The sequence below is a fragment of the Eubalaena glacialis genome, chromosome 2 (genome assembly GCF_028564815.1).
Source record: "Eubalaena glacialis isolate mEubGla1 chromosome 2, mEubGla1.1.hap2.+ XY, whole genome shotgun sequence".
Lineage (NCBI taxonomy): Eukaryota > Metazoa > Chordata > Mammalia > Artiodactyla > Balaenidae > Eubalaena > Eubalaena glacialis.
The window spans coordinates 182855711-182881889 of record NC_083717.1 but is presented as its reverse complement, the minus strand read 5'-3'; the positions used below and the strand labels follow the sequence as shown (position 1 = coordinate 182881889).

The window sequence follows — 26179 nt, the reverse complement described above, 5'->3', positions numbered from 1 at the left end:
TCTCCGGCAAAGTGGCGGTGTGCTGGTGGGTGGAGGAAGGGGTGTCACAGTTGGGGCGGGTCCAGGTCAGGGCGGCCCCATCACCGCTTTCCTGCGGGCACTTCTAAAAGGCGGGCAGCCTGGGAGGTGGCACGGTGGGGCGCAAGAGGTCGCGCTCCTAAGGTCTAAACTCAACACAAACTTTCCTCCTTTGACTTCCGGGCCTGCGGTCTACCCGCCCGCGAGACCGACCCCGGCACCTGAGGCACGCGGGCTTGGCCCTCCCGCCACGGAGCCGGGCGGGGCCTCGGCTGCACCTGGGAGGCTGCACTTGCCTGGGGCCGCCAGTCTCGGGCTGGTGGGCTCCGCTGGGCCCCCAGCGTGCGGCGTACCCGGGTCGACTTCGGCGGGCAGGGCGCCCCGGTCGCCCACCTCCCGGGGGAAGCACAGGCTTGGACCCACGCTCCAGCGCTCCGGCCCGCACTTGGCGCTGGGGCCCTGTGGTCGACGCACACGCGCAGAGAGGAGCCAAGTGCTGCGGCCCCAAGCGCGCGGAGGGTGCGCTCGGCGTAGGTGCGCGGCGGCCGCCCCAGGTGCTGGCAGCCGGGACGTCCCCTCCCCCTACGCACGTGTGGGCCGCCGCCCCCTCCGGGCAACCCGCGCAGCCGCGCCCGCGCCCGGGCGCCTGGCCCCGGCACCGCGAGGCGGCGCGCCGACCGCCCAGGGCCGCCGAGGGGCGGGGCCGCTGCCCGCATTGTTCCTCCCCGAGCGGCGGGCCCTCCCCTTCCCCCAGTCCCGGGCGGGGCGCGGGGCCGCCGAAGCCGCGGAACGTGGACTCGCGCCCCGCCTTTGTCTCCCGGGCGCGAGCCGCCGCAGCCCCGCGCCCGCCGCTCGCTGCCGGAGCCGCTTTGTGCCGCGGCGCGGGGGACGGGGACGCGGGGCGCGGAGCCGGCGGGCGCAGCCTCAGCATGGACGTGACCGTCTCGGAGCTCATGGAGCTCTTCCTGCAGAGCCCGCTGGTGACCTGGGTGAGTGTGCCCGGCCCCTCGCCCCATTGTTGGGGCACTAGCTCCTCTCCCGCCCGCCTGCAGTCGCAGCAGACCCGACCCGGCCGGGGTCCCGGAAAGCCCTTGGACGCAGAGGATTCATCAGGTGCCCCCGGCCGGTCATCAAGTGTCCCGGAGTCCGGGGGTATTTCCAACTCCGGAGCCGACGCACCCGGCGCAGGACCCCGCCGCGCTCTCGGCCCGGCTGGGGGCTGAGCGGGTACACCTGTTCCCACCGGGGCGTTGGGCTGGAGGCCCTGGAGCGACAGGCTTCCGGTGGTCACCCTGGCCCCCCATGGCTTTGACCATTCGAGAAAAGGACCCATTCCCCAAAATATCCTCGTGTAGTTTCTGAACCCCTGAGACCAGCGGGTGAATGGCGGTGGGGATTAGGGGGTTCCCAGTGAGAACGTGTACAGGCTGCGCTGGGCGCACTGATTTCCAATGGATTTGAGACGTGAGAAATTTATTGAAAAGTCCCTTTTATTTTTTTTTTTTCCGCTCTGACACGCCGGAGAAAAGTGGCGAGGAAGTTTTCTTTCTGCTGTCTCGCGTCTGTTGCCTGGCGCGGGGAGGGGAGCGAGGCCCTGGAGAAGGGTGCTATTGAAGGGTGGGTGGTCTTGGGTGACCCCCTTCTGCCCACAGAGGCTCTCCCCTCCTGGAGAGCTTTAGAGTGTATGCGTGGAGGTGACTTTTCCTGCCTTTCTCTCCGCGTCTCCTCCCCGCAGGTGAAAACTTTTGGCCCCTTCGGAAGCGGCAACCAGGACAACCTGACAATGTACATGGATTTAGCGGACGGCATCTTTTTGAACCAAATCATGTTGCAAATGTAAGTTATATTCGGGGAGGAAGGAAGGAGGGAATGATGCCTCAGCAAGTAGAAATTTAAGGTTGTAGAAATGGAATGTGAAGTTGCAGTGGAGGGTTCTTTGCACGTCGGGCCACTGGTATCTCAGCATTAACGTGTCTTTTCGTCGTTTGTGGGGTATGGAGAACTCCAGGACAGTGGGTTGGCAGCTTGTTTGATGAAAGGAATTTGAAATTGAGTGACTGTCATCCACATGGTGTAGATAGTGCAATTGACTTCGAACTCAGGGACTTCATTGTTGTTTGAGTAATGACACCAAAAAAACCCTTTCTTTTTGGGGGCAAGGAACTGTAACGGAGAGTGTCTGGTTACAGGAAGTGTCGGGTGGGACCGGAGCATCTGTGAGTGACTATAAAGTTTCATTCGAGGTCAGGACGCCTGTGTTTCTGAGCTCCCCTTCATCTTCCATTTTCAGTTGCCCCAGAGCAAGTACAGTTGGTTAAGTCGCTTCTCAGGAACTGGATTTAAAGTCACTATGTTGGGAGAGGCACAGGGAGCCAGAATACTGTGGTACTGTTTGTCTTGAAGCTTGAGGCTTAAACAGGGTCTTGTTGGAAGTTACACTTGCTAGCATGTTGGTCTGACCACATCCTTTCCTGTTGCTGAATTCTGCAGAGCCTGTCTGATTGACAGCCTGCCACATGTAGGTGTTGGCTCCTGCCGCTGCATTCTGTTTTTAACTCAGGAACTGCAGGGAACATATTGGCACTGAGTGTCAGTGTGATTCACAGGCACTTGAAGCAAAATGAAACATCCTGATATTCTCTGTGGATCAGGCCCTTATGCTCACCTACTCACCTGCAACTAAGCAAGTTGTCATACTGGAGCATGAACCCGTTAGCTGATGAGAATCAGCTTCGTTTTTGGCCCGCGTGGGAGGAGGAACAGTCAGCTTTGGTATATTCAGAAAGTGGTTTAAATACATCTACCTACAAAGATCTATTTTAAAAAAATTTCCCGAGAACATTGCTTCTTTGGTTTAAGAAGTTACCTGATGTCGTGCTCTGGGAGAGACATCTCAGTCTTAATGTGTTTTTTTTTTTAAGGCACTACCACTGTTACCAGCCTTGAGTTTGATTAGATTCTAAAGAGACAAATCTGTTGTCAGCTTTGGCAGCACGTCTCCGAGAACATTGATGAGAAGGAGTTTTCCTCGGGTTGTCTTGTGGCATATTCAAGTTCTGGCAACTCTTCCCCCCTCATCCTGTTAGACCCCGAAAATTGCTGGATTCCATGGGTACAGCAACCAGTGAAACTTAGAGCTGTCCTGTTTAATTTAAAAAAAGCAGCAGTATCCCCCGGCCTTTTCATTCAGCTTTTACACCCAGGCGAGGGGAGAACAAAAGCCCTGGGACTGTTTCTCTTTCTTCCCTGACCTTTGGAATTCCTGAAGCGTTTACCACTTGCTTGTAAATCAGGAAAGCCTGTTGGACCATTCCTTTGCGAAATGCCATCTCATCACTGGTTCACACTTGGCTCGCGGCTAAATTCAGTTTGGAGGGCTTCTCCCTTCCCCTTGACAGTTTTAAACGTTATTTTCTCCTCTGTGCTTCGCCAAGGTAATCGTGCTGGAAGTGGGAACTGATATGTTTGCGGCTCTTCAGGCCTCAAGCAGCGCTCCTGGGTCCTCTGGCCAGGTTTGGACACTGAGGAGGGGACAGTGGGGAAGATGAGTGGCTTTCCAGAAGGAGGAAATCAAGGAGGGAGAGGCGCAACAGCACGCAGTTTACTGACTGGGTGATCGGAATGACCCTGCTCCAGGTGATAGAAATCAGAGCATTGTTTGCTCTTGAAAGTGGGCAGGGATTGACTGGAAAGGGGGCACAAGGGAACTTCAGAGAGTGGTAGAAATGTTCCGTATATTGACTGGAGTATATTTCATCTTTCAAAACTCATCAAGGTGTAACTTAAGATATATGCATTTCACCCTAAGTGTAAAAGTTACCTCAAGGGGACTTCCTGGGTGGTCCAGTGGTTAAGACTCTGTGCTTCTAATGCAGGGGGTGCGGATTCGACCCCTGGTCGGGGAACTAAGATCCCACATAAAAAATTACCTCAAAAAAAAAAAAAAAAAAAACGAATTTCAACCCTAGTGTTGAAAGCCTAGGTAGCCAGCTTGGGTTCAAACCCTAGGTCTCTCTCATGCATGCTTTGTGACGCTGGGCACATCACTCAACCTCTCAGTTTCCTCACCTGTAAAGTGGGAAGGAAAGTACCTTCCTTAAGAAATGGTTGTGAGGATTAAATGATGTTAGTAGTTAGCATAGTGCCTGCCACTTAATAGGTACTGGCGTTGGTTATGTAGTTATGTATCCACCTTCTTAATCCAGAAAGGATTTGGGGCACCCCCTAAGAGTTCTTTTTTTTTTTTTTTTTTCTGTCTACCTTTCTCCTACATTCCTAGTCTCCTAGATTACTGCATACTTCTTAGCCTTAGCTCTCTCCCAACAAGATCTAGGGCAAAACTGGACTCTGGGACCCATATCCTAGCCCCACATCTAACACTACTTAAGCCAAGCCTGTTTTCACTTCTGCCAAGTGGAGACATGTTGGGCTAACTAGCAGGTAAGTGATAAGGCTGTTCTGCCTTATCTCCCATGCTAGTAGCCCCAACTGTGTTCAGTTCGCCTATCTTGATAAATTCTCTCCAAGTTGGTAGGACCTGAGAAAATTGCAGAGAGCAGTGTGCTAACCTGTTGCTGGAGTTCAGATAAGAGGCGTGTTACCTAACACTTCAGAGCCATATGGAGGCTGGCTGGGGGTCACGTGACTGCACCTGGGCATTGTCTCTGGCAACTGAAGAAGGCTGCGGTAGTAGTCTCTGGGCCCTGGCCTCCTGGTGACATCAGTGCCTGGAAGCTGGAAAGCCCTGTGGGCTCAGCTTTCAGGGGAGGCCCAGGTCTAGGAGAATTCCTGAATGAAAGTGAGGCATTGAGTGGCGTGGATGGAGATGCTTGGGAAAACTTGCTGAATAGCTCCTCTGTAAATGCAGTTTCTCTGGGTACCTACTGGTAGTCAAGGGAAAAACTAGGTGTCTGATTCACTTTGGACACATTTTTCGTGGTCTCATAGGAAAATTAAGAGCTTTGACTCTAGCATCAGGCAGACAAGTTCACATCCTCCCTTTGCCACTTACTAGTGCTCTTGGGCAAGTTACTTTTACTCTCTAAGCCTCAATCTCCTGATTTGTAATAAGGGGGATGGTATTTTATGGATCTGGGGAGGATTGAATAAGATTATGCATGTATAGGAAATGCCCAACAAATGTCAGTCATCATTATTGTTAGCGTGAAGCCCAGAGCTGGGTTTGTGTGTGTGTGCCCACGTGCGTGTGATGGTGCACATCTGTACACGTGAGAGTGGACACCTGAATTGACGTAATGGCTGTTGAGTTCAGCTGAGAACTTAGGACTGGCTGGGGCTGAGAGCTTGTGCTTGGGCAAGGCCTGCGTTAAATCCAACACTGTTTGCTTTGTTCAGACTCCTTTCTAACCCCTTGTACTAGCTGCAAAATTACGGATAATGTATTAGTTATTCAGAAGTTGGTAATAGCCTCAGACCAATGCGAGAGTTTCTTAGGCTTCTCAAAAGCACTTGAATGATAATTTTTTACCTTAGTGTGCTGGAAGAGGAGTTATGTTCCCATTTTGCAGATGTAAAAGCTGAGGATACAGGGGCAGATACTGATTAGTTGAATGAGTTTGTGTTGGTGCTAGAGAGTTGGAGCAAAAAAGATTTTTACTCATGAACTTGAGTGATATTCTTTCATGGCTGCAGCATATGACACTCTTCATGGGGCCTTTGAGTCTGTAAAAAATTACACAAAATTCACGTTTGTTGGAGGGAGGTTGGAACATACAGATGAGCAAAACAAACATTGCCTGTAATTTTACCATGTCGAGGTAGCAGAATTAATATTTTGGTGTTTCCCAGATGTTGTCTATGGTATATACGTATATGTTCCTAATGTACTTTTATACAAATTTGGGCTCAGGCTACTGCTTAACACCTTTTTTATTAACCTATGATAGATTATCAATATCTCCATCATCTGTATCAAACATAGTTTCTCGATTCAGGGTTTTTTTTTTTTTGGATTCAGTTTTAAATTTAGGAAGTCTTTGGAATATGATGAAAAGTTGGGGGCTGGCCTTTTCACAAAGGAGGGAGGGCAAGGTTGCTATAAATCTAAATTATAGTTCCCTTTAAAATTTTAGGGAGAGTTGATTTCTTTTTTTCAAGTTAGAAGTTTTTATGAGAAGGAAGCCCCGGGGGGCCCACACTTTGGACTTGTATCTCTCCAAGTTGGGACAAGGTACCAGACGCTTTGTTGCACCCTTGTCTCTCTCCTGTCCTCTGACATCCTGATGTGGGGCTGTGTGGCTTTGCTTTCTAGGGCTGTCATACAAAGAAGATCCTTATTCTTAATGATGGCTTTCAGGGAAACAGTCTTGCAGTGGTTCTATGATGTCCTTTTCCTGGGATCAAGAACCAGGTACCACGTGTACCAGTGCGGACCTGGCCTCCCTAGAATGATAACCTTTTAGTGCTGGAAGGATCCTGTGGTCATCTTGCAGATGAGCACAGTGGGGCCCAGAGAACTTTGGCCAGTCCTGGCCCCATTTCCAAACCAGAATCAGTAGCTCCTAACCCACTTCCTGCTGAGGGACAGGTCGGGGTTACACAGTGCTGGGCAGAGTGGGGATAGGCCTTCCTTCACCATAATTGACTTTTGTTTCGATTTGTTTCCTAATCTCTCTTTATCCTGAGAGCCTGAGTTAAAGGAGGGAGTGCTAATGATCATGATAATTTGTCTAATTATTCATATAGAACCCCCTCCCCGACCCACGTCACCTGACAGCCTCCCAGGCCCCGACCCTGGATCCTGGGTGTGTGTTGTGCCATTGCCCGTGCAGTGAATGTCCACGTGTTTGCCAAGGTCCTCCAGCTTCTGGCACTCCTCAGGGGGTCCAGTCTGACTTAATGAAAGCTGAGACTACAATAACAAGAAAACAGAAAAAGCCCTGCATGTTCTCCAAGTTCTGCTATTTTAGGAAGCATGTTCGTTACTTTATGAAATTGCTTCTCATCTTTTAAGGTTTCTATAGTAAAGGGAAGAGAACTGCACCCTTAAGATAAATGACTTTGTCGTGCTAGGTGCACTTCTGTAGCTAAAATGCCTTTGTGGTTTAAATTCTGAATGCCTCCTCTGCTGCTAAATTAATTTCCACTGAACTGTTAACCTTTATTTTCTCAGTAATGAATGGCTCCAGGAGAAACATGTAACACGTGAATGGGTTGGCCAGATTCTAGTACTGTGTGGGGACAATAAGAAACGTTGTCCCAGGACAGTTGAAAAGAGGTCCTCTGGTTGTCCCAAGGAGCCCATATGACTGTTTTAGGAGATACAGGATGATTGAATAAAGTCCATGGCTGATTATTGCATGTGATTCATAAAGGGGTTTGCATATACACAATACAGTGTAGGGACTCATAGTGTTTATATCAAATATTTACTTAATAGTTGAATTTTAAACAGCTTGTGTTATTAAGAAATTGTGCTTATAGTGGCATTTGAAATAATTTCTATTTTTAGATTTTTTTCCTGTTTGTCAACTTTGTATAAATTATTGGCTTTGAATGAGCTGAATGGCATTGAAATTGATTTGCTTAACTCCCCAAATTCCCCTTCTGCTCTCATCATCATCATCACCATCACCATCATCATCATCAAGGGGCCCGAGTACCGAGGAAGGAGGAAGAGGCCTGTCTCTCCTCCAGCACACCAGCCCCTGGGAGGCTCAGCACCCTTAGCACAGGGCTCGGATGACAGAAGAAACTGTGAAGACAGCCCTCATTTGAATGAAACATCCTTTGTGGTGCCTTGGGACAGTCGAATGGCAGGGAGGGCTATGTTAGGAAAAGCAGTGTGGGGTACATGGGGAGAGGGAAGAGAAATCCGTTCCGTTGAATCTGTTCTCTTCAAATAGGAAATATTTTTGACACTGAGAATTTTTGAGAAATGTCCTGTATGGAGATGAGTGAAATTATAAATCACTTGATTCAGATTTCTAGTTTCATCACAAGCAGACCTGACTTTTGCCTGAGGTTGGAAAATAAATGACACTTTGGGGGTTTCCCACATGAATTATTTGTGTCTCTTCGCATTTCTCGTAGGGTGTGTTGTACACCACATAGTATCGCAGACTCATGGTGGCGGTTTTTTGAGATAGAATTGTGCCCCTGGAATGTAAATCACAGGCAAGAGCAATTCGGTGACATAGGCAGGAGACCGGTTTGAAATGGAACATTAATGATTTTACTGGTTTATGAAGTCAGAAAGTGTACTGTTTTCCCCTTTTCCATCTTTCTTGATATTTCATGTATTTTGCTTTGGTCAGCTTTGAATCCTTTTTAATCTTGAAATATATTTGGGGGTAGGTTATTGATGTTTACACAGTGCAACTTTTGGGTCTGCACTGACACTTGGTTGTTTATGGGTGCTCTGGGGCCAGAAATAACATTGCTTAAGGGCTGGTGGGGGGCTAGGTGCTTGGGGGGGACAGGAGGTGATGTGGCTCCCCGGAGGTCCATGGCTTGGCGGTGGCAGAATTAGGACTTGACTTGAGCCACACTGTCACAGCTGCATAGTAACCTAGGCTTGGAGAGGACCGAATGCTCAGTAGCGGCTGGGGTAGGATGGGGTGTGACAGATGCTGGGAGATGCAATGTTCCATTCTCATTTTTCTTCCCCTAGAGATCCCAGGCCAACAAATCAACGCATCAACAAACACGTCAACAATGATGTGAACCTTCGCATTCAGAACTTGACCATCTTGGTGAGAAACATTAAGACCTACTACCAGGTGAGGCGGGCCCCTCCGCGCCGCCCTCCCCGGGTTCTGTGCGTCCGGCAATACCGTCATTTGAACGGTTTCCCCACAGGAAGCCAAGAGGAAACGGTGGTCAGGCATCTGCTTGTTGAAAGTTGGTGTGTTTGCACATGCATCCCTTTTTTTGGCATTGTGAGAAGGGTCAGAGGTGGGATTGCTTTACTTTGTCCAGGGAATGTTCTTTGAGCCGTGTGCAAAGCATCGTGCCTGGTGCCGTGAGGGCCCCAGAGACGAGCCTTGGTTCGCAGCCGCGGCCCAAGCACACAGTCGAGTGGGGCCTGGCTGGCACGGGCTCTGGGAGGGGCAGCCCGACACGGTTATCACCCACAGCTCCGTGAGTCTGTGCGGGAGTGATCCAAAGGGTTGAGGGAGAGAAGGGACCACAGAAGGGTTATGTTCAGGCCAAATATATAATCAGTGAGTGCCCAGCTGGCAGACAGGAGCGCCGGGTTCACAGTATGGGGTGTCTGCTTGTGAAATGCTCCCCATATCTCATTAGCAGGTAGTCGGTGGGTCAGACGACAGGGCCCAAAGGGGGAAGGGCTGTGAAAATCCCCATCCCAGCCTCAGGAAGGTTGGGTGAGAATCTTTGATGATGTTCATGATCTTTAGATGGCCGGCGTCGATGGGAAACAGATTTAAACTTTGCACCTCAGAGCCCTGATCGTCAAACTTAGCTGTGAAGCGTTTTCCCCCATATGATTTTCTTGAGTCCCCAGGTGAAGCCCTAGCAACTCTGGTTGACTTGAGGGCTGGGGGACTCTAGCGCCCTCAGCTCAGCCCCTCGTTCTCCAGGGCATCTCTGTGGGTTCCCAGGACCCCAGGGAACACAGTTTGAGAATCGCTGCTCAAGAACCAGTCCCTTCCAGATTCATACTGGGGTTTCACTGAGCCCTCTGCCTCTGAGACCTCCCCTAGCACTCAGCTTTCTGGGCTGTAACTTAGTCTTGGTTCTGGGGCTGGGGAGCATCTTCAGAGTCATGAGGTCCCTGTCACCATGAGGAAGCCCTCCGCCCAGCTGTGGCTTCCCTCTCTGCCCTCGTGCAGTGGTGCTGGTTCTGAGCTCACTGAGGTCGCTGGCCAGGTGGCCAGGTGGAGTTTGCACTGTGGCGTTGGGCTGGGTGCTGGGTCCAGTTCCTGCAGAGGGCTGTGGTTGCTGCTGGATTTGAAAAAAGGAGGGAAAAGGAGGGAGTGGACAGTGTCTTGGGTTTTCTGAGATGATTATTTCCATTTTCCTCCCACTGGGGTCGGGATACATGAGACGGGGCTTGGGGTGCTGGGATGTTTTGCTTGTGTGGCCAATTCAGCAAGCCCCTTGTGCTCATTCCATGGCCCATTGGTGGCACAGCACTGTGGACACTCCGAGCAGCCTTTGGGAGGCTTAGCACCAGGCCCCTGCTTTAGTAACAGATGCCAGCTGTGCTGAGGAGGGGTCCGGGGGTGAGGGAGAGCCCTGTGAGAACTGGATCTATAGGGGTGATGGGGGTTTGTTTCCTTGCTGAGGAGGGCCACTGTCAGGGCTGGGCATGCTGTCAGCAGGTGGGTCTCAGCTAGTGCTTCCCTCATGACAGCCATAGTCAGGGGAAACGGGTGCTGCCAGTGAACTTGGGCCTGGGCGTGGAGGGGGCTGCCTGGTGGCCATGCTGGTTGTTTAGCAGCTACTCGGGGCTTGATCTCTGGCTGCAGGCACCATTCATGGTAAGCAGTGCTTTCGATGCTGTGTGCTAAGTGCCAGGGGAAGCAGATGGTGCTAACAGTTGGAGACAAGACCCCTGACTCTGGACAGGTGAGTCTCCTGCCCCAGGTGTGGCTGGGAGGTGGTAACCCTCCCTGGAAGCACTGGGGTGGAGGTGAGGTTTCTGGCTCTGTGCGCAGCATGGAACAGTCAGGTGCTTGCTGCAAGCTGCACCTGTTTGGTGCTGTTTGGCCTAGCAGGTGCTGCCCTCTGGGCTTGGCGGCCCAGTAGGACACATGCTGGTGGCACTCAGCAGCTCTGACAGTCCAGTCTGGGCCGGCCAAAGGGCTTGAGACCCTCTACTTGGAGGTAACGTGCCCCTCTTAGGGCACCGTGCCGAGTTCCAGAAGATGGGAAACAGTCACAGGAAGGAAACGATCACTAGTCCATTCTCAGGGCCCAGAAAGACTTATGGGTAGGAAAGAGGCCCCTGCATCCTTGTTCTGTTTCTGCGCTGTTAGCTCTTTGAGGGCAAGGCTGGTGTGTGTTGGCAGCCTCAGCTCCAACCCGGAGCAAATGTTTGCTGAAAGCACTTGCTAAAGGCCATGAGCCGTCCCTGACCCTCAGCCAGCCCTGCTCACTCGGAGGAAGCTGGCAGGACACTGCCCTTTGGGCTGACACAGCTTAGGTGTGGGCAGTGTTGTGCTGTGTATTTTTTCCTTCCAACTTATGATAAAATAAAGTTTAGTTCTGGTTATATAAGTAATATGTGCTCTTAATAAACAGCTTAGAAAACAAACAAGTAGCAAGAAGAAAAGAACCACTCATAACCCCACCACCCAGAGACAATCACTATTAACATTTTTAGAGCTTCCTTCCAGTTTTTGCATGAATAGTTTTTGTTGTTTTGTTTTTTGTTTTTAACATCTTTACTGGAGTATAATTGCTTTACAATGGTGTGTTAGTTTCTGCTGTATAACAAAGTGAATCAGTTAAACATATACATATATCCCCATATCCCCTCCCTCTGTGTCTCCCTCCCACCCTCCCTATCCCGCCCCTCTAGGTGGTCACAAAGCACCGAGCTGATCTCCCTGTGCTATGCGGCTGCTTCCCACTAGCTAGCTATTTTACATTTGGTAGTGTATATATGTCCATGCCACTCTCTCACTTTGTCCCAGCTTACCCTTCCCCCTCCCTGTGTCCTTAGGTCCATTCTCTACATCTGCATCTTTATTCCTGTCCTGCCCCTAGGTTCTTCATGACCATTTTTTTTTTTTTTTTTTTTTAAGATTCCATATCTATGTGTTAGCCTATGGTATTTGTTTTTTTCTTTCTGACTGACTTCACTCTGTGTGACAGACGCCTGAATAGTTTTTGTTTTACACCGTTGTGGTCGGGCCATGTATACAATTGCATACCCTGCCTATTTTCCTTACCACCTGACAATTGTAGCATAAACATACAATAGCAATAATTGGTTATTATTGTAAAGGGACATTCAAGGAAGTTTTCCAAAAGAAGTACTGCCCAGCATCTCCTTGTGAGAGAGACCCTGCAGGTTGTAAGGGCTTGGGGTGAAGTGAGACAGACGTGGTTCTTCCTCTGGCTGGGGTGGCTGGGGAGGGCGGGAGGTCACCCCTTCGGGAGGGGGACTTCCTCTTGCCATGGCTTTTCGGTAGACACGCCAAGGTCATGGAGTCCAGCCCCGGGTCTTGTGTGCAAAGCAGTGGTCTCGCCGCCCCCAGGCTGTCCCCTTCTTTTCTGAGGCACGTGGGGCGGGAACAGTCAGCAGGGACAGGGGCCTCTCGTGAATAGCATGGGCTTCTTTCACAAGGAAGCTCAAGTTTTGCCCCTGAAAACCTCTGGAGACCAAAAAGGTCCTTGACGTTTTTCTGGGGCAGAGGACAGGCAATGGGTGAGAACCAGCACGGCCAGGTTCAGTCTGACCACCAGTGTCTCAGGCCTCCCTCTGACCTGCTGCTCGGACTCTTCTGGGGTTGGCGCCTGGAATCGGCATTTTCAGAAGTTCCCCAGCTGTTTGAGTCTTAACATCCTTCCGACAGGAGGGGGAATCAGCAGGCTAGAGAGAGAGAGAGGTGGTTCTCAAAGTGTGGTCCCCAGACCAGCAGCATCAGCATCACCTGGGAACTTGTTAGAGATGCAGGTTGTCAGGCCCCTCCCCCAGACCTGCTGCGGAGGTCCAGTAGTCTGCATCTTAACCAGCCCTCCAGGTGATTCTGATGCACATTCGTGGGAACTAGTGGTTAGAGCATTTCTAGTGATGTCTAGGAGAGGCACCTTCAGCCAGGTCTCCTGGGGCGGAGAGGGCTCAGTTCTCACCAGGTAACTCCTCCCCATCACATACAATGGACACACATCTCATCTGCCCCAGGACGGGAAGAGGAGAGGCTCTGAGGAGAGGCTGCAAAGATGAGAAGGTGACCAGAGGGAATAGGTGTCACTGAGGGAGTTGCTGGGAAGGGGCAGAGGAAGCCAGAGTTGGACAGGACCTTGGGGAGAGCTCCCAGTTCAGTCTGTGAATTTTAAGGAAGGAAAGGCTGGTCAGGATGAGTATCCACAAATGGGACATCTGCGGAGAGGCCTGGAGGAAAGGCGGGCCTGGACCAGAACTGCACGCTGCTTTGAGCCGTCTGGCTGGTTAGTGTTGAGCCCAGCATCACATGAGGCTTGTTTTTTTTTTTTTAAATTGGTCCTTCAATTCACTTCTTTTTTTTTTTTTTTAAATTTATTTTTATTTATTTATTTATTTTGGCTGTGCCGGATCTTCGTTGGGGCATGCGGACCCTTTGTTGTGGCATGCAGGGATCTAGTTCCCCAACCAGGGATCGAACCCGGGCTCCCTGAATTGGGAGCGTGGAGTCTTACCCACTGGACCACCGGGGAAGTCCACATGAGGCTTGTTTTACTCACTCAACAGCCAAACTCTTTTTCATCTGAGTCCTTTTCAGTTAAAATTTGGATTTATAGAATGGTTCATTGTTTACATTCAGAGCCTTGAGTATGGACATTGAATGCATGTTCATTTGATCGTGGAATCAGTAGGAAAATAAGGCTAGTAGGATACGCAGAAATCCCCGGCGCGGCAGGTGGCTGATATATGTTTACCCTTGGGGGGTTGCTCATGGTGTCCACTGCCGTCCCCTGCCCTGGACACCTGTGATCTAGCTCCTTCTCACGACACTTAGAACCTGATTGTCATGTGAAGTTTCTGAGGTTCCTTTGGCTTTCCGCTGGTAGGAAGCACTTCACACAGCGGCCTGGACAAGTGCAGTGTGTGTTGGTGGAGATGTAAGTCTTCATTGTTGACTCACATGTGGATATCGTCCTGAAATCGGGACCCTCAGGTGCATGTAGGGACCCGCCTGCAGGACTGGCTCTGAAATGGGAAATTGGCTGAGTTTCTCTGAGCATCTCCCCTCGCTGGCCAAGCACTGGGACAGGCAGCTTTCCTTTTGTGGGCCTCCTGAGTTCTCATCTGTCCGAAAGACGGTGGGCCCTTGTGGTTCTGAAATTCTGCAGTCGCATAATGGCCAGAGACCACCAAGATTTAGAGTTTCAGGTGACCTCGAGGAAGCTCTGTAGTTCTGTATTATGAGTTCCTGGAACTCGGCTCTTCTGGTTTCTCACATGGCTGGAAGGCTAGAATGGACCCAGAATATTGTTCTTTATCTCAGAATAGTTTCTTCTCAGCAGAAGAAACAGTCCAGGGTTGCCCTATCTTCTATAATCTCTTTTTTCCTTCATTGCTTTGAAAAAATTAAAAATAAAACAGTACAAATGGTTATAATGAACACCTGTGTATCTGCTCAAAATAAATATGAACATATGTGAATATTTTTCATGTTTGCTTCAGACCTCTCTTTCAAGAATCTTTTTTTCTGATTGAAGTCCCCAGTGTGCCTCTCCTGCATCCAGGTATCCTTCCCTCCCTCCCTGGAGGTACCGCTGTCATCAGCTTGTGTGCGTTTACGTATTGTTTTACGTCATCTCTTCAGATAAAACCTCCATATACTGCCTGTACCTCTTGTCCACTCAGCCTTGCTTTTGCTTTTGAGATCTGTCAGCTTTCTGTGGCATTTGTATTAGATAAGCATGGGCTGACTACTGAAAGTTAGAATTATCTTTAGGAATGTGCGCACTCCGTTTGAAAAAACGAAAGACTTGTCAAAAGTAAGAATAGAAGGAAATGTGTGGGGCTTCCCTGGTGGCGCAGTGGTTGAGAATCTGCCTGCCAATGCAGGGGACACGGGTTCGAGCCCTGGTCTGGGAAGATCCCACATGCCGCGGAGCAAGTAGGCCCGTGAGCCACAACTACTGAGCCTGCGCGTCTGGAGCCTGTGCTCTGCAACAAGAGAGGCCGCGACAGTGAGAGGCCCGCGCACCGCGATGAAGAGTGGCCCCTGCTCGCCGCAACTAGCACAGAAACGAAGACCCAACACAGCCAAAAATATATAAATAAAATTAAAAAAAAAAAAAAGAAGGAAATGTGTATTTGACATTGTTGGTGGGAACAAAGTAAACTGTCTCATTCGTGTAGTCTCAGGGTTTTTAGGTAAAGTGATGTCTCCTTAGGTGGGTGTGATGTGCTTTGCTTTTGTTGGATAGAGACCGTGTTCAAGGGAACTTAGAGTCTGCTCAGGCCCTGTCTGCAGGTACCAGTGGCTTTTGCTTTATGAGTAATACAGTGTATTGAATTTGTAGGGGAGAAATTACTTTGTCCACTCTTTAAAGGTTAAAGAGTAAGGCAGTGAGACGGGTATTCTTGTTGTAGCTTGTATCTATGTTTTGAGGAAATTAAAAGTAATGTTTTTGATTATAATTTCTTTTTAACTTTTTTTTTTAACATCTTTATTGGAGTATAATTGCTTTAAAATGGTGTGTTACTTTCTGCTTTATAATAAAGTGAATTAGTTATACATATGTCCCCATATCTCTTCCCTCTTGCAATGATTATAATTTCTGATTGCAGATTGGGAAATATAAAGAAAATTAAATCTGCCCACTATCTCATCACCTAGGCATACCATTGTTAACATTTTGGTATTTATGCTTCCTGATTTTGTGTCTGTTACTACATGTGTTTCAAGGTGTGGATTGTATGTAACCTTTATTTTCATTTACTGTGTAGTGAGCATATTCCCATGTCATTAAATATTCTTTCATAATGTGAGTTTTAGTGTCTACATGGCACTTCATTATGTGGCTGTACCACTATCATTGATACTGAGTTATTTCTGTCTTAGAATTACAAACAATACCCCATGAACATATTTGGTCCATAAATCTTTCAACAACTGTTTTTATGTTCTTAGGACAAATTCCTAGCATGGAATTCCTGCGTCAAAGGGCATGAACACTTGGAGGACTTTTGCTACTTATGGCCAAAATTACCTTCTTTACAGGCCTTTTGTTTTTCTTTACTGAATTGCACCTTTGTGCCCTTCACCCATTGTGATGGTACCTGTTAAAATGATGTGTTCTATGTTGCCACTGAACACTGAAGTTTTCTGTGTCTCTGCCATATGGATGAAGGTCTGAGATTTTTTTACCGTACATCTGGGCGAACTGCCTTGAGTTGGTGGATCACTGGGTCCTGGTTTGGAATCTCCAGCGGGGTTGTGGCGTGGTGACCGAACACAGCAGTGAGGCGGGGTGGTCCGGCCTTAGGACCAGGAGGCCTTCATCAGATGGGTCCCGTGCCCCATCCCCATATCAGCAGTGGGAGTCTTTGTCTGCTGCAGACTTGACCCAGGAGATTACCGACTTCCCTGTGAATGCTCGCAGTCTAAAGTTCAAGAGAAAGCCTTCCAGACTGAGTTGGGCGGTGAGGCTGAGGAGGGCGGTCGTCTGTGTGGACCCCACCTTTCCTCTTTCCTTCTTCTTGCTTCCCGTCCCCCATTCTCTCTAGTGTAGGGTCGTGAAGTGTGGGATGAGGAAGCTCTGGTGGCCCTGCCGGGGGTCACCCAGTTCTCTTCTCTGTTCCTCCTCCTTGTTCTTAAGGCCAGTCTCCATGCCTGAGATGCTGTGTCTTGTGGGGTGGGAGATGGACCAGGTAAAGCAGCTGCTAGAACACCTGTGTGTGCACAGGACATGATGTCACAGGACATGGGAGGGGGTTTCCCAGCCTGGGAAGGGGCGAAGCTCACAGAGAGCTTTCTGAAGGGAGTGACGCTTGGCCTGAGTCCTGAAGGGTGGGCAGGGAGTTAGACTGGCAGAAAATGGGGTGCATGGGGGGGTGTCCTGGGAGAGCAAAACCTGCGAAACGTAGAGACATAAAACAGCCTGCAGGCTGTCACCTCTGAGTGGCTAGAGCTTGGGGCTTCTGTGAGGAGTGGTGATGGTGAGGCTCGAAAGATACGGAGGTTCCAGAGGGCGGATGCCACGCTAATGAATTTGAACTTCATCCTGAAGGACTTGGGAGTCTTTATAGCATTTTTAAAGAAGAAAGTTTAGAACAGAAAACTCTTGACACCCGTATTGAGAATGGATTGGTGTCAGGAGAGAGTGGGGAGTCAGGGCAGGTCGTGGCGGCCTGGACCAAAGCAGGCGCAGAGGAGAGACGGGTATTGGCCACGTGGGGCCGCAGACGGCAGCTTGCTAGGTGCCCCACCCGGAGCGAACATCTGGGGGGGCATAAAGTGCTTTCTCAGGTCCGGGAGAGCTGAGCCCTGCAGCAGGGTGCTTGCCCCCAGGGCTTCAGGGCAGGGCCCGATAGGGTTGAGTGGCAGTGGCTCCAGGTCAGCCCGACAGGGGCTGGAGGGGGGCTGCAGCAGGGTGGCAGCTTTCAGGGTCACCCGAATTCTCTTTCTCAACACTAAGCAGAAGGCGTTTAGTCCTGACCTGTGACCCTCCCTGTCTTGCTGGCCAAGGATGGAGCGGACAGGGCTTCGGACACCTGGTCATGGGCCACTCAGTCCCACACCTTTCCAGAGGCAGGTTTGTTTCTGCAAGATGTGAGACCAAGTGCCAGTTGGACTTGGTTTCTTTTTTTCTCTTTTCTGTTTTTAGAAGAAATGCTATGGAGGCGCATTGAATAGTAAGCAGGAACTTTGGGACCCAGCTCTGTGCCCCAGTCAAAAGGCTGAGAGAATATAACTGGGTGCCTGCTGTAAGCCACGCACTATGCTAGGAGCTTTCAGCCCTGTCACGGTGAGGAAGAAACTGCTGTCCCCATTTTACAGATTAGGAAAGTGAGGCTCGTGGAGTAAGGTGCGGAAGCCCCTGGGAGCTGCAAGTTTTCTTGGTCATCGGCTGCTTGGGGAAACGTCTAAAAATGAAGCTTTCTGCAGTCATGTAGGGAGATGGCTTGCTGTGGGCAGACCAGCTGTTCTTTGAAGGTGGGCAAGGCCATTCAGGATATCTGCACCAGTGTGGGATGGGTCCTGAGCCCGAAGCCTCGTCTGGTGGGCCAGGCTGGGAGTGCTGCTTCCCCAGGGTCTCCTGCTTCGGCTCCCCCTTATTAACCAGATTTCACACCAGCCGGGAGCTGCAGAGGAAGGGGCTAGATTGCTTCAGGCGCCTCCTGAAACCAGCACTTCCGGGGTTGGGCAGTGGGTGGGACAGAGAGAGCAGCTGGCCTCAGACTTCACCCTGCTGCACCCCCCAGAGCAGCAGGAAGCAGAGAATCAGGGCTAATTGCAGAGGGTGGGGAGGGGTGAAAGGTGGGTCTGATGTAATTAGCGGAGCCAGAATTTGACCAGCCCCTGGAGGCTTAAGGCCCGGAGACTGGGGCGTGGGAGGTGGGGTGTGCGTGTGCGTGTGTGCTTGCGTGCGCGTGCACAGCTGTTGACAGAATCTTTCTGGTCTCTCTGGGCTCCTCCTCCTGGCCTTGAGTCCAGACCTTGAATTGCTGGGGGTTTCCCTGCTCTCTCTGGGCAGCCAGGCTCTCCTTTGCCTTGAAGGAAAGGAAGCAGCTTTCACCTGGAGTCTTCCCTTTGCACCCGGGATGGCCCCTGAGGCCCCCGTGGGCTGCCGCCTCGCTTTGATCTGTTCTACACGGAGCTGAGCCCAAATGCGCAGTACACAGTTGGCCCTAAGGCCTCCTCAACGTTTACAGATCTGGACTTCCTCAGTGTTTCTGATACATGTTCTCTCGCCATGTGTTTACTTTTTTATCTTTTGCTCAACTGTTCTCTTAATCCATGGCCATTCGTTTAAAGTGTTAAGTTTTCGAGCCCTTCATGGAAGGTCCGTGCACCCAATTCCTTTTGTAACAAAAAGGAGGGAAATGGATTTCTCAAGTTTTTAAAAAGAAAAAGAGTCTCTCCCTCGCCTTGGGTTTTGGTGTTAAATGCCAAGATCAGCATGTTTGATATTATAACTGGTTTGTGAGAGGGACTCATGGGAGAACTTGCCTGGGCAGGCTTTGCCCTCCATAAAGCCGGCTGCGTGGCTCGCGTCCAGGGCTAATAACAGTTTCTCTTACTCAACTGTTCTTTGTGGAAAGGCAGTTTCTCTGCTGCTTTGCCATGGCATTCAAGGCCTTGGTCCTTTACGATAATAACTTCAGTCTTATTTTTCTAGTAATGAGAATGACAAAGTAATGAGGATGAGGAAGCGCTTGTCTTAAGTCGGTGGGCTCAGCTGGGATTGTTGGAGAGGCTACAGCTTGTACCCCCAATTCTGAGTTTGAAGTTTTGAGAGGAGGTGGAGGTTTCAGGAGGGTAAAGAGGCTGTCAGCTGAATGCTGCGAGGGTTCCATTGGTTTGGGATTGGGTTTCAGCAGGTTAAGGGAAGAGGGATGGTGCTCTAAATATGGGGCCACTCTCCGTGGGAAAAGGGGGGTGCAGTGTAACTTTGGGGAGGAGCCTTGCATTGCCCCCCATAGCTGCCCACCCCCCTGGGCTGGCCCTGGCATCGGCTCCAGCTCTGCAGGGAGAAGTCAGGTTTGCTTTCTCAGCTGGGGGTAGGCGCTTAGCCGCCGCGCAGTGGCAGAGGACGAGCTAGCTCTGTGGGGTCGCTTCTCCAGTGCCCTAGAAGGTCAGGAGGGTGAAGCCAGAGGAGGAGGAACAGGATGGAAGGGGAGAGGGCAGAAGTAAGGGCGAGTCATTTAACTTTTTCAAGGGTCTAGAAACTTGTGTGTCACTGTTCCTAGCCATATGACTTGGGGTGCATCATTTGATTTCACCTCTAAAATATGGGTAACACCATATTACAGATCGTGTGGGGCTCAGGTGAAATGGTGCCTAGTTTCTGAGTCAGTGAAGAACAGTAATAGCGGTAGCTCGTCCTCCCAGGCTGACTTTGCGGGGCTGCTCCCGTGCGTTCACGCTCTGCAGATGCAGGGGCCACGTCACCTGTGTAGGTGGAGGACCGGGGACACAGGAGATGCACACCAGGTACAAATAAGAGAGGAGGAAAAGCAGCTGCAGGCTCCTTTGTCTGCAGAGGCAGAAGGTGCCGTCGTGGGCTCCATTGAGCTCAGCTCTCAGAGTTGTGGCCTTGGGTAATTTCATCTCTGAGAGTCTTTCTTGTCTGAAAAGTGGGGATATTAATAGTGCCTGCCTCAAGCATTGCAGCGAGGGTTAAGGAAGGGCCTTGGACAGGTTCATGCTGGCAGTGCTAAGATGCCCACCAGTCTAGCAGAGGTGGGGGGTCGTTACAGAGACCCGCCACTCTGGGCTGTGCTTCCTTCGTTTGTTAGTGATCGGATTATGGAGGGGCCCTTCCAAAGGTTACACTCTGATTTACTTGGATTAGTCCAATACGCGTGCGCATACGTGCTTGACTCTTGCCCTACACATTTTTCTCCTATATGATTTTTTAATTTAAAGCATACTGTTTGCTTCCAGTGAACTGACTGTCTGAGGCACATTATCTCTTGGCAGCCTCATGAATGTCTCTCCCACCAACAATGACACGCCTTAAAAGTAGGTACCGCATCTCTGTCTCTGTTTGCCTCTTACCGCACCAGCATGGAAACTTGCCTGCCATCAGTCAGCGTGTGCTAGTGACAAGATACAGGGCAACAGAAGCCATGACTCAGTGGAGTAAGTAATTCAGAGAATAACGTCATTGCTTTCAGGGAACATATTACTGGCCTGGGCCCAGGCTCTATCTCCAGGCTAAATTAACCCTATAAAGGTCCTCGGCTCCTTCCCCATTTCTAGACAGTTGAATAATTGGAGCACAGGGCCCTCCTTCATTCATTCTCTGTCCCTTGAGTGCCTGACACATGTCAGGGACTCAGGACCTGACTGTTAAGGGGGTCAAGGGGGGCAAACCAGGATGGAGATGCAGTGCAGTGGGGTGAGGGGGAGACCGGAGCCTTTGAATCCCACTCTTACAGGGGTCCCCCGCGGCTTTCACGCCAACCTGCAGGCTTTTCACGTGGTGTTTGCTTTGTTGATGGAGATGCCATATGTCAGGTACCCGGGAGGCCCAGCCCCTGAGGGGGGTGGAAGTTAAATTGATTGTTTTCAACTTTGTCTAGCCAGCTTGGCTCCCTTGTGCTTGCCAGTGTTTAGGCTTAATGACTTTGAAACTTTAAAAATAAATGCCTCCTTTTCCAAACCACAGTAACCAAACAGGCGGTCCTCCTGTTCTTGGAACCAATCAGAATAGTTGATTTCCCTTTACATTGTGGAATCATGTTGCTTAAGATATCAGAAACTCTAAAGCAGTTTTGGCGTTTCTGTGCTTAGTTGGTCTTCTAAACACCTTCCCCCCACCCCATTGTTCGGATGAGAATTTGTGACATTTAAATGTGACAGAGTAGAGCTTACAAAATTGGATTTTTCCAAGGTGAATGGACTGAGTCTCAGCTGTGGATGTCCCAAGCATGAGATGCCAAAAGAAGAAATGGTGGTTTCTGATAATTCCAAGCTCTCTTTGAGCCACCTGAGACTGAAGCTTGTCCAGACTTTTAGAGGAAAGCAGAGGAGGACTGAGGTGTGGGTCTCCTGGGAGGATGGCCGTGCTCGGGTCTGTCCGGCTTCTCTTCTCACCTACCATTACCCTGCTTTCTTCCTTTGGGAGGGAAACTCCTCTCAGGCTGCCTTTACCTTGTCAGCCCCTCACCTGCGTCCCAGGGGAGCCTCAGGCCAGTGTCCTCCCCATCATTCTGGAAACAGCTGGCAGCTGAGTCTGTCACCCCTGCCCCCCTGCAGCCTCTCCAGGGGCTCCTCATTCTCCTGCACAGGTGGGAATCCCCTCCCCCACCAGACACCACACACAGTGCTGTGACCTGGGGCAAGCAGCCCGACCCCGCCAAGTCGTTTCCTCCTTTGTCCAGTGGGGATAACAACCAAACTCGAAGCCCTGGGTCGTGACAGTTCAGAGAGGGCGCCTGCGTGTGAGATGCCTTGGCTTGGTGCTGCTGTAGAGCTGGAGCTGGTGAGGGTGGACCGTGCTGGTTCCTGGGCTGCAGTGCTGTCTGTGCTGCCCCGTCCTCTGCACTCAGGCATCGTGCCTGGGCACTTCTCCCGCCGGAGCACCTTCCCTTTGTCTGCCTCGGTGAAGCCCACGCAGATGCTCTGAACCTGAGTTTAATTATTTTCATGATCACCCTCATCACACTTTTCAGCTCTCATCTGCTTTCTCTGGGTCCTGCACGAGTTTGCAGGCTCCCTCAGGGCAGGGACTTTGGCGACCTTTGCTCTCCCAGGGTCTAGGAGCACAGTAAATGCCAGCTGATGGGCTGCCCTAATACCTGCTTCCATCCCGTGAACTGGGTCCAAAAGAAGCAGACGTGACTGGCCCAACCGTGCCCGCCTGGGCCGAGGGTCCTCCCTGGGGCACGTTTATGTGATGGGCTGGACTCTCAAATGTTCCTACTTTAATGCATGGCCTGTACTGAAACTCTGGGTCTTTATTGACCCTGGGGTTCAAAAGGTGGGATAAATTGATTTCTAAAGGCAAAACCACTTTGATAAGCCTTTAATCTCGTGCTTTTTAAACAGAAAGTAATTGGAAGTGGGACCAGTGAAGCCTTCCTCTGTTTTTTTCCTTTGGAAGTATTCTCCTCTGGTTCTGACCGAGGTTTCCTCCCTTGCTCTGGAAGGTCAAAGTCAGGACCTCAGAGCTCCATGTCCATAACCATCCCCAGCTCCAAAGTTACTGGGTTTGGTTTTGGGGGGGCATGGGGGGGCACATTTGGGAAGGGGTGATCCAGTGCCTAAGTTCATAGGTCATTTAAATTCCAGGGTGTGTTTGAACTCCTCCTAGGTACAGTCTCAGGAAGGGAGAGCTTGAGCCCCTGGAGATGGCCAGCTTGGTGGGAACAGGGCGAGCTGGAGCAGCTGTGGTGGTGGCTCAGTGGCTGCCACCCCGAGAGATCCCAGAGGTTTGGGAGCAGACAAATGGAGTTGGGAGGTGAATTCATCATGTGGCTTTGAAATCCAAGCGTACGTTCAGCTGTGGCTGGAAACAGTTTAGAATGTGTGAGAAGAGGTAACTAGACTTTATTCTAGAGTAGACCAGAAATAAATAAGAAAGGAAGAATATGGTATGCTCAGGAGAACTTGACTTTTGGTCTTTTAGGAAGCTGCTTGATTTGGAAATCATCTTTGACTTTTAAAAATCAAGGAACTACACCCACTTTCATAGTGTTATTCACAGAAGCCAAAGGTGGAAGCAGCACAAGTGTCCATCTGTGGATGAATGGATTAAGAAAATGTGGTACATGCATACGATGGAATATTATTCAGCCTTAAAAAGGGAGATTCTGACACATGCTCCAACATAGATGAACCATGAGGACATTATGCTGAGTGACATAAGCCAGTCACATAAAGACAAATACTGTAAGGCTCCACTTATATGAGGTACTTACAGAGTAGTCAAATTGAGAGAGACAGAAAGTATAATGGTGGTTGCCAGGGGCTGGGGGAAAAGATGCTGGGAATGGAGAATTAAGTGTTTAAGGGATGGAGTTGAGTTTTGCCAGAGGAAAGGAATGCTGAAGATTGGTACAACAGTGTGAATGCACTTAACACTACTGAATTGTACACTTAAAATTGGTTAAGATGGTAAATGTTAATGTGTATTTTATGTGGTCTTTCTGCTATGTGTATTCTACCATAATTTTACCCAAAAAGGGACTGAACCCACACTTTTTCCTTCTGGAGGCCCTTGTTCTCTCCATTCTCTCATTCAGATAGGTGCACCTGTGATGCAGGCAAAGGAAGTATAATAGGATGTTTCCACTCCATTCTATGGACTTGGGGATTTTCTGTGTTGTTTGGGGTTTTGTGTTTGTTTCTAACTTGTTCAGGCTCTGGGAATAGAATGAGACCAGCTGTTGGCTCTTTGCATGTGGAACCTGGAAGGTGGCTTCGGGGACACCTTTAGGAGGATGCGGTGGGTGTGACTGTGGACTGTTACCTCCTAGGGTCCAGCAGTGTGGATTTGGAACAGCCAGTTAGAAAACCAAGAAGTTGGACTGGTGGGTGCTCCAGCCCAAGGTTGTACAGTTGGGGCTTAAGTTAACGCTGATACAGCTGAGGTGCCAGCTGTGTCATCTCTGCATTTAGCATAGAGCATGAGGCGGGATTTGGGCATTGCACTGAATTAGATGGGTCCCCACCCTCTCTAATATGGTAATGAGGTGGAGATGCTAGGAGCATGAATTGAGAGGAGGATAGAAGGTTTTTGTGGAACGTATGGCCGTGTGCCAGATGCTGGTCTCAAGTATTTTCTGAAGGAATGAAGAGGGCATCCAATAAGAATGTCCGTGATGTTAATCATACAGGGCGTGGAACCTCAGCCCCAGCTTTAAAAGTGGTGGGTCTTTCCCACTTAGTGGCTAAATGACCATACATGGCTAGCTGAGCAGAATCACTCAGCATTTCTTTCCTTTCCATTTTTTTTGTTAAACGCCTTCTTTTTTGTTTGTTATAAAGAAAAAACCTTTTCACTTGGAGTCAGCATGGGGGGTTTTCCACATTGAAGCACTTAATCTTAAGTCTGAACAGCCAAGATACTCCTGTTGGTGATGGGTAGTCCTAGGGTAGGAGGACTTCTTAGCAGTTCATGCCTAAATCAAATCGTGATTAAACTGTCAGAAACAGAAGCATCCCTTTCTTTTTTTTTTTGATGCTTAGTGAACTTCATTTATTTTTTTTTTTTTACTTAAGTATAGTTGATTTACAATGTTGTGTTAATTACTGCTGTATAGCAAAGTGATTCAGTTGTACACACACACACGCATGTATATATACTCATTTTTCTATTCTATTCCATTATGGTTTATCACAGGATACTGAATATGGTTCCTGGTGCTATACAGTAGAACCTTGTTGTTTATCCATTCCATATATAATAGCTTACATCTGCTGACCCCGACCTCCCACTCCACCTCCCCCCCTTGGGAACCACAAGTCTGTTCTCTGTCCGTGAGTCTGTTTCTGTTTCACAGATAGGTTCATTTGTGCCATATTTTAGATTCCACATATAAGTGATATCATATGGTACTTGTCTTTCTCTTTCTGACTTACTTCACTTAGTATGATAATCTCTAGTCAAATCCATGTTGCTGAAAATGGCATTATTTCATTCTTTTTCATGGCTGAGTAGTGTTCCATTGTATATATGTACCACATCTTCTTTATGCATTCCTCTGTCAGTGGACATTTAGGTTGCTTCTTGGCTATTGTGAATAGTGCTGCTTTGAACATAGGGGTGCATTTATCTTTCTGGATTAGAGTTTTGTCTGGATATACGGAAGCATCCCTTTCTTCTTGAGGTCTTTTGGGTCTAGGTCACTGATATCAGCTTTAGACTTGGAATCACATGTGTCTAGAAGAGCAGTTGGTGACTTGCCCCTGACGAAGCCGGGGAGGATGAGGAGGAAGGTGGTGGAAGAGGTCAGGGTACACAGTGCCCGCTGTTCCCATTTTAGTGTCTGGACTTGGAGGGAGGGCTGATGGAACCACTTCTTCTTTCTCCCTACTTACCCCTGCCTGACCTGTAAAGGCCCCACTCCATTAGCCGTTAGCTGCTGAGGCTTTAAAATGAACTAATTTGACCCTCGTCCAGGCAGAGGACAGGAGTGTCCCCTGCACGCTTGGTTTTCCTTGGATTTGGTGCTGGTCTGGCATCCAGGCTAATATCCTGCCATGGGCTGGTGAACAGTTACTGGGGGAGGGGTCATATTCCATCTGGGAATGAGCTTTCCCTGCCCCTGTGAGGCAGACCTTGGCCCACTGTGCAGAATCAGGAACCTGGATGCTTTCTTGTCTGCCTTGTATTTTTATCACATAAATGATAGTAATCAGAATAAAACTTTGCCTAAGAAGAGAGAAGGCAGATGTTCCCCACTATCCTGCCAACTCAGCACATTAAAGTGGTTCATAGTTCACTATCCTTTGGAGCCTGTGGCCGTTCCCTGGGAAGGGAATCTGTGGCTCTCATGGGGACAGCTGATGGCTATTAATACCCCGAGGAAGTCCTCTGTGCCAGCCGCAAAGAGGAGGGGTTAACGTCTTCCTCCCCAAGCATGCTTCTGGGCCACGGCCCACTGTGAGAACACATCTCTGTCTTTCTTTGGTTGAAATGTCATGTGTTGCGCTCCTTTTTTTAGTCATCTTCTGTGTTCCACAAGTGGCTGTCGGCTTTGCCATGTGCATCTTTTGTTTACAGATCTGTTTGAGAGCTTACTGTGAGCATCTGAGCTGAGCCTGAGCACAGACGCAGTCTCGGTCGGTCTGTTCTTCGAGGTTGCTGTAGCTTGTGTCACACAGGAAGGGCTGAGGCC

General features: G+C 49.7%; 1 protein-coding gene across 5 annotated transcripts in view; it reads left to right on the top strand.

Annotated features, from left to right (window-relative positions):
• The first annotated feature begins 787 nt into the window (after positions 1–787).
• The window catches only part of CCDC88C (coiled-coil domain containing 88C), a 123705-nt gene continuing 98313 nt past the window's right edge, over positions 788–26179 (top strand). For 4 of the 5 annotated variants that reach the window (XM_061181172.1, XM_061181176.1, XM_061181174.1 and 1 more), the window contains exons 1-3: positions 788–1007; positions 1754–1854; positions 8651–8759. In XM_061181172.1, the coding sequence (XP_061037155.1) occupies positions 948–1007; positions 1754–1854; positions 8651–8759 (270 nt within the window). In that variant the 5' untranslated portion in view covers positions 788–947. Of the gene's footprint in view, positions 1008–1753; positions 1855–3471; positions 3531–8650; positions 8760–26179 lie in introns of those variants that run through there. The other variant, XM_061181173.1, reaches the window with a different exon arrangement.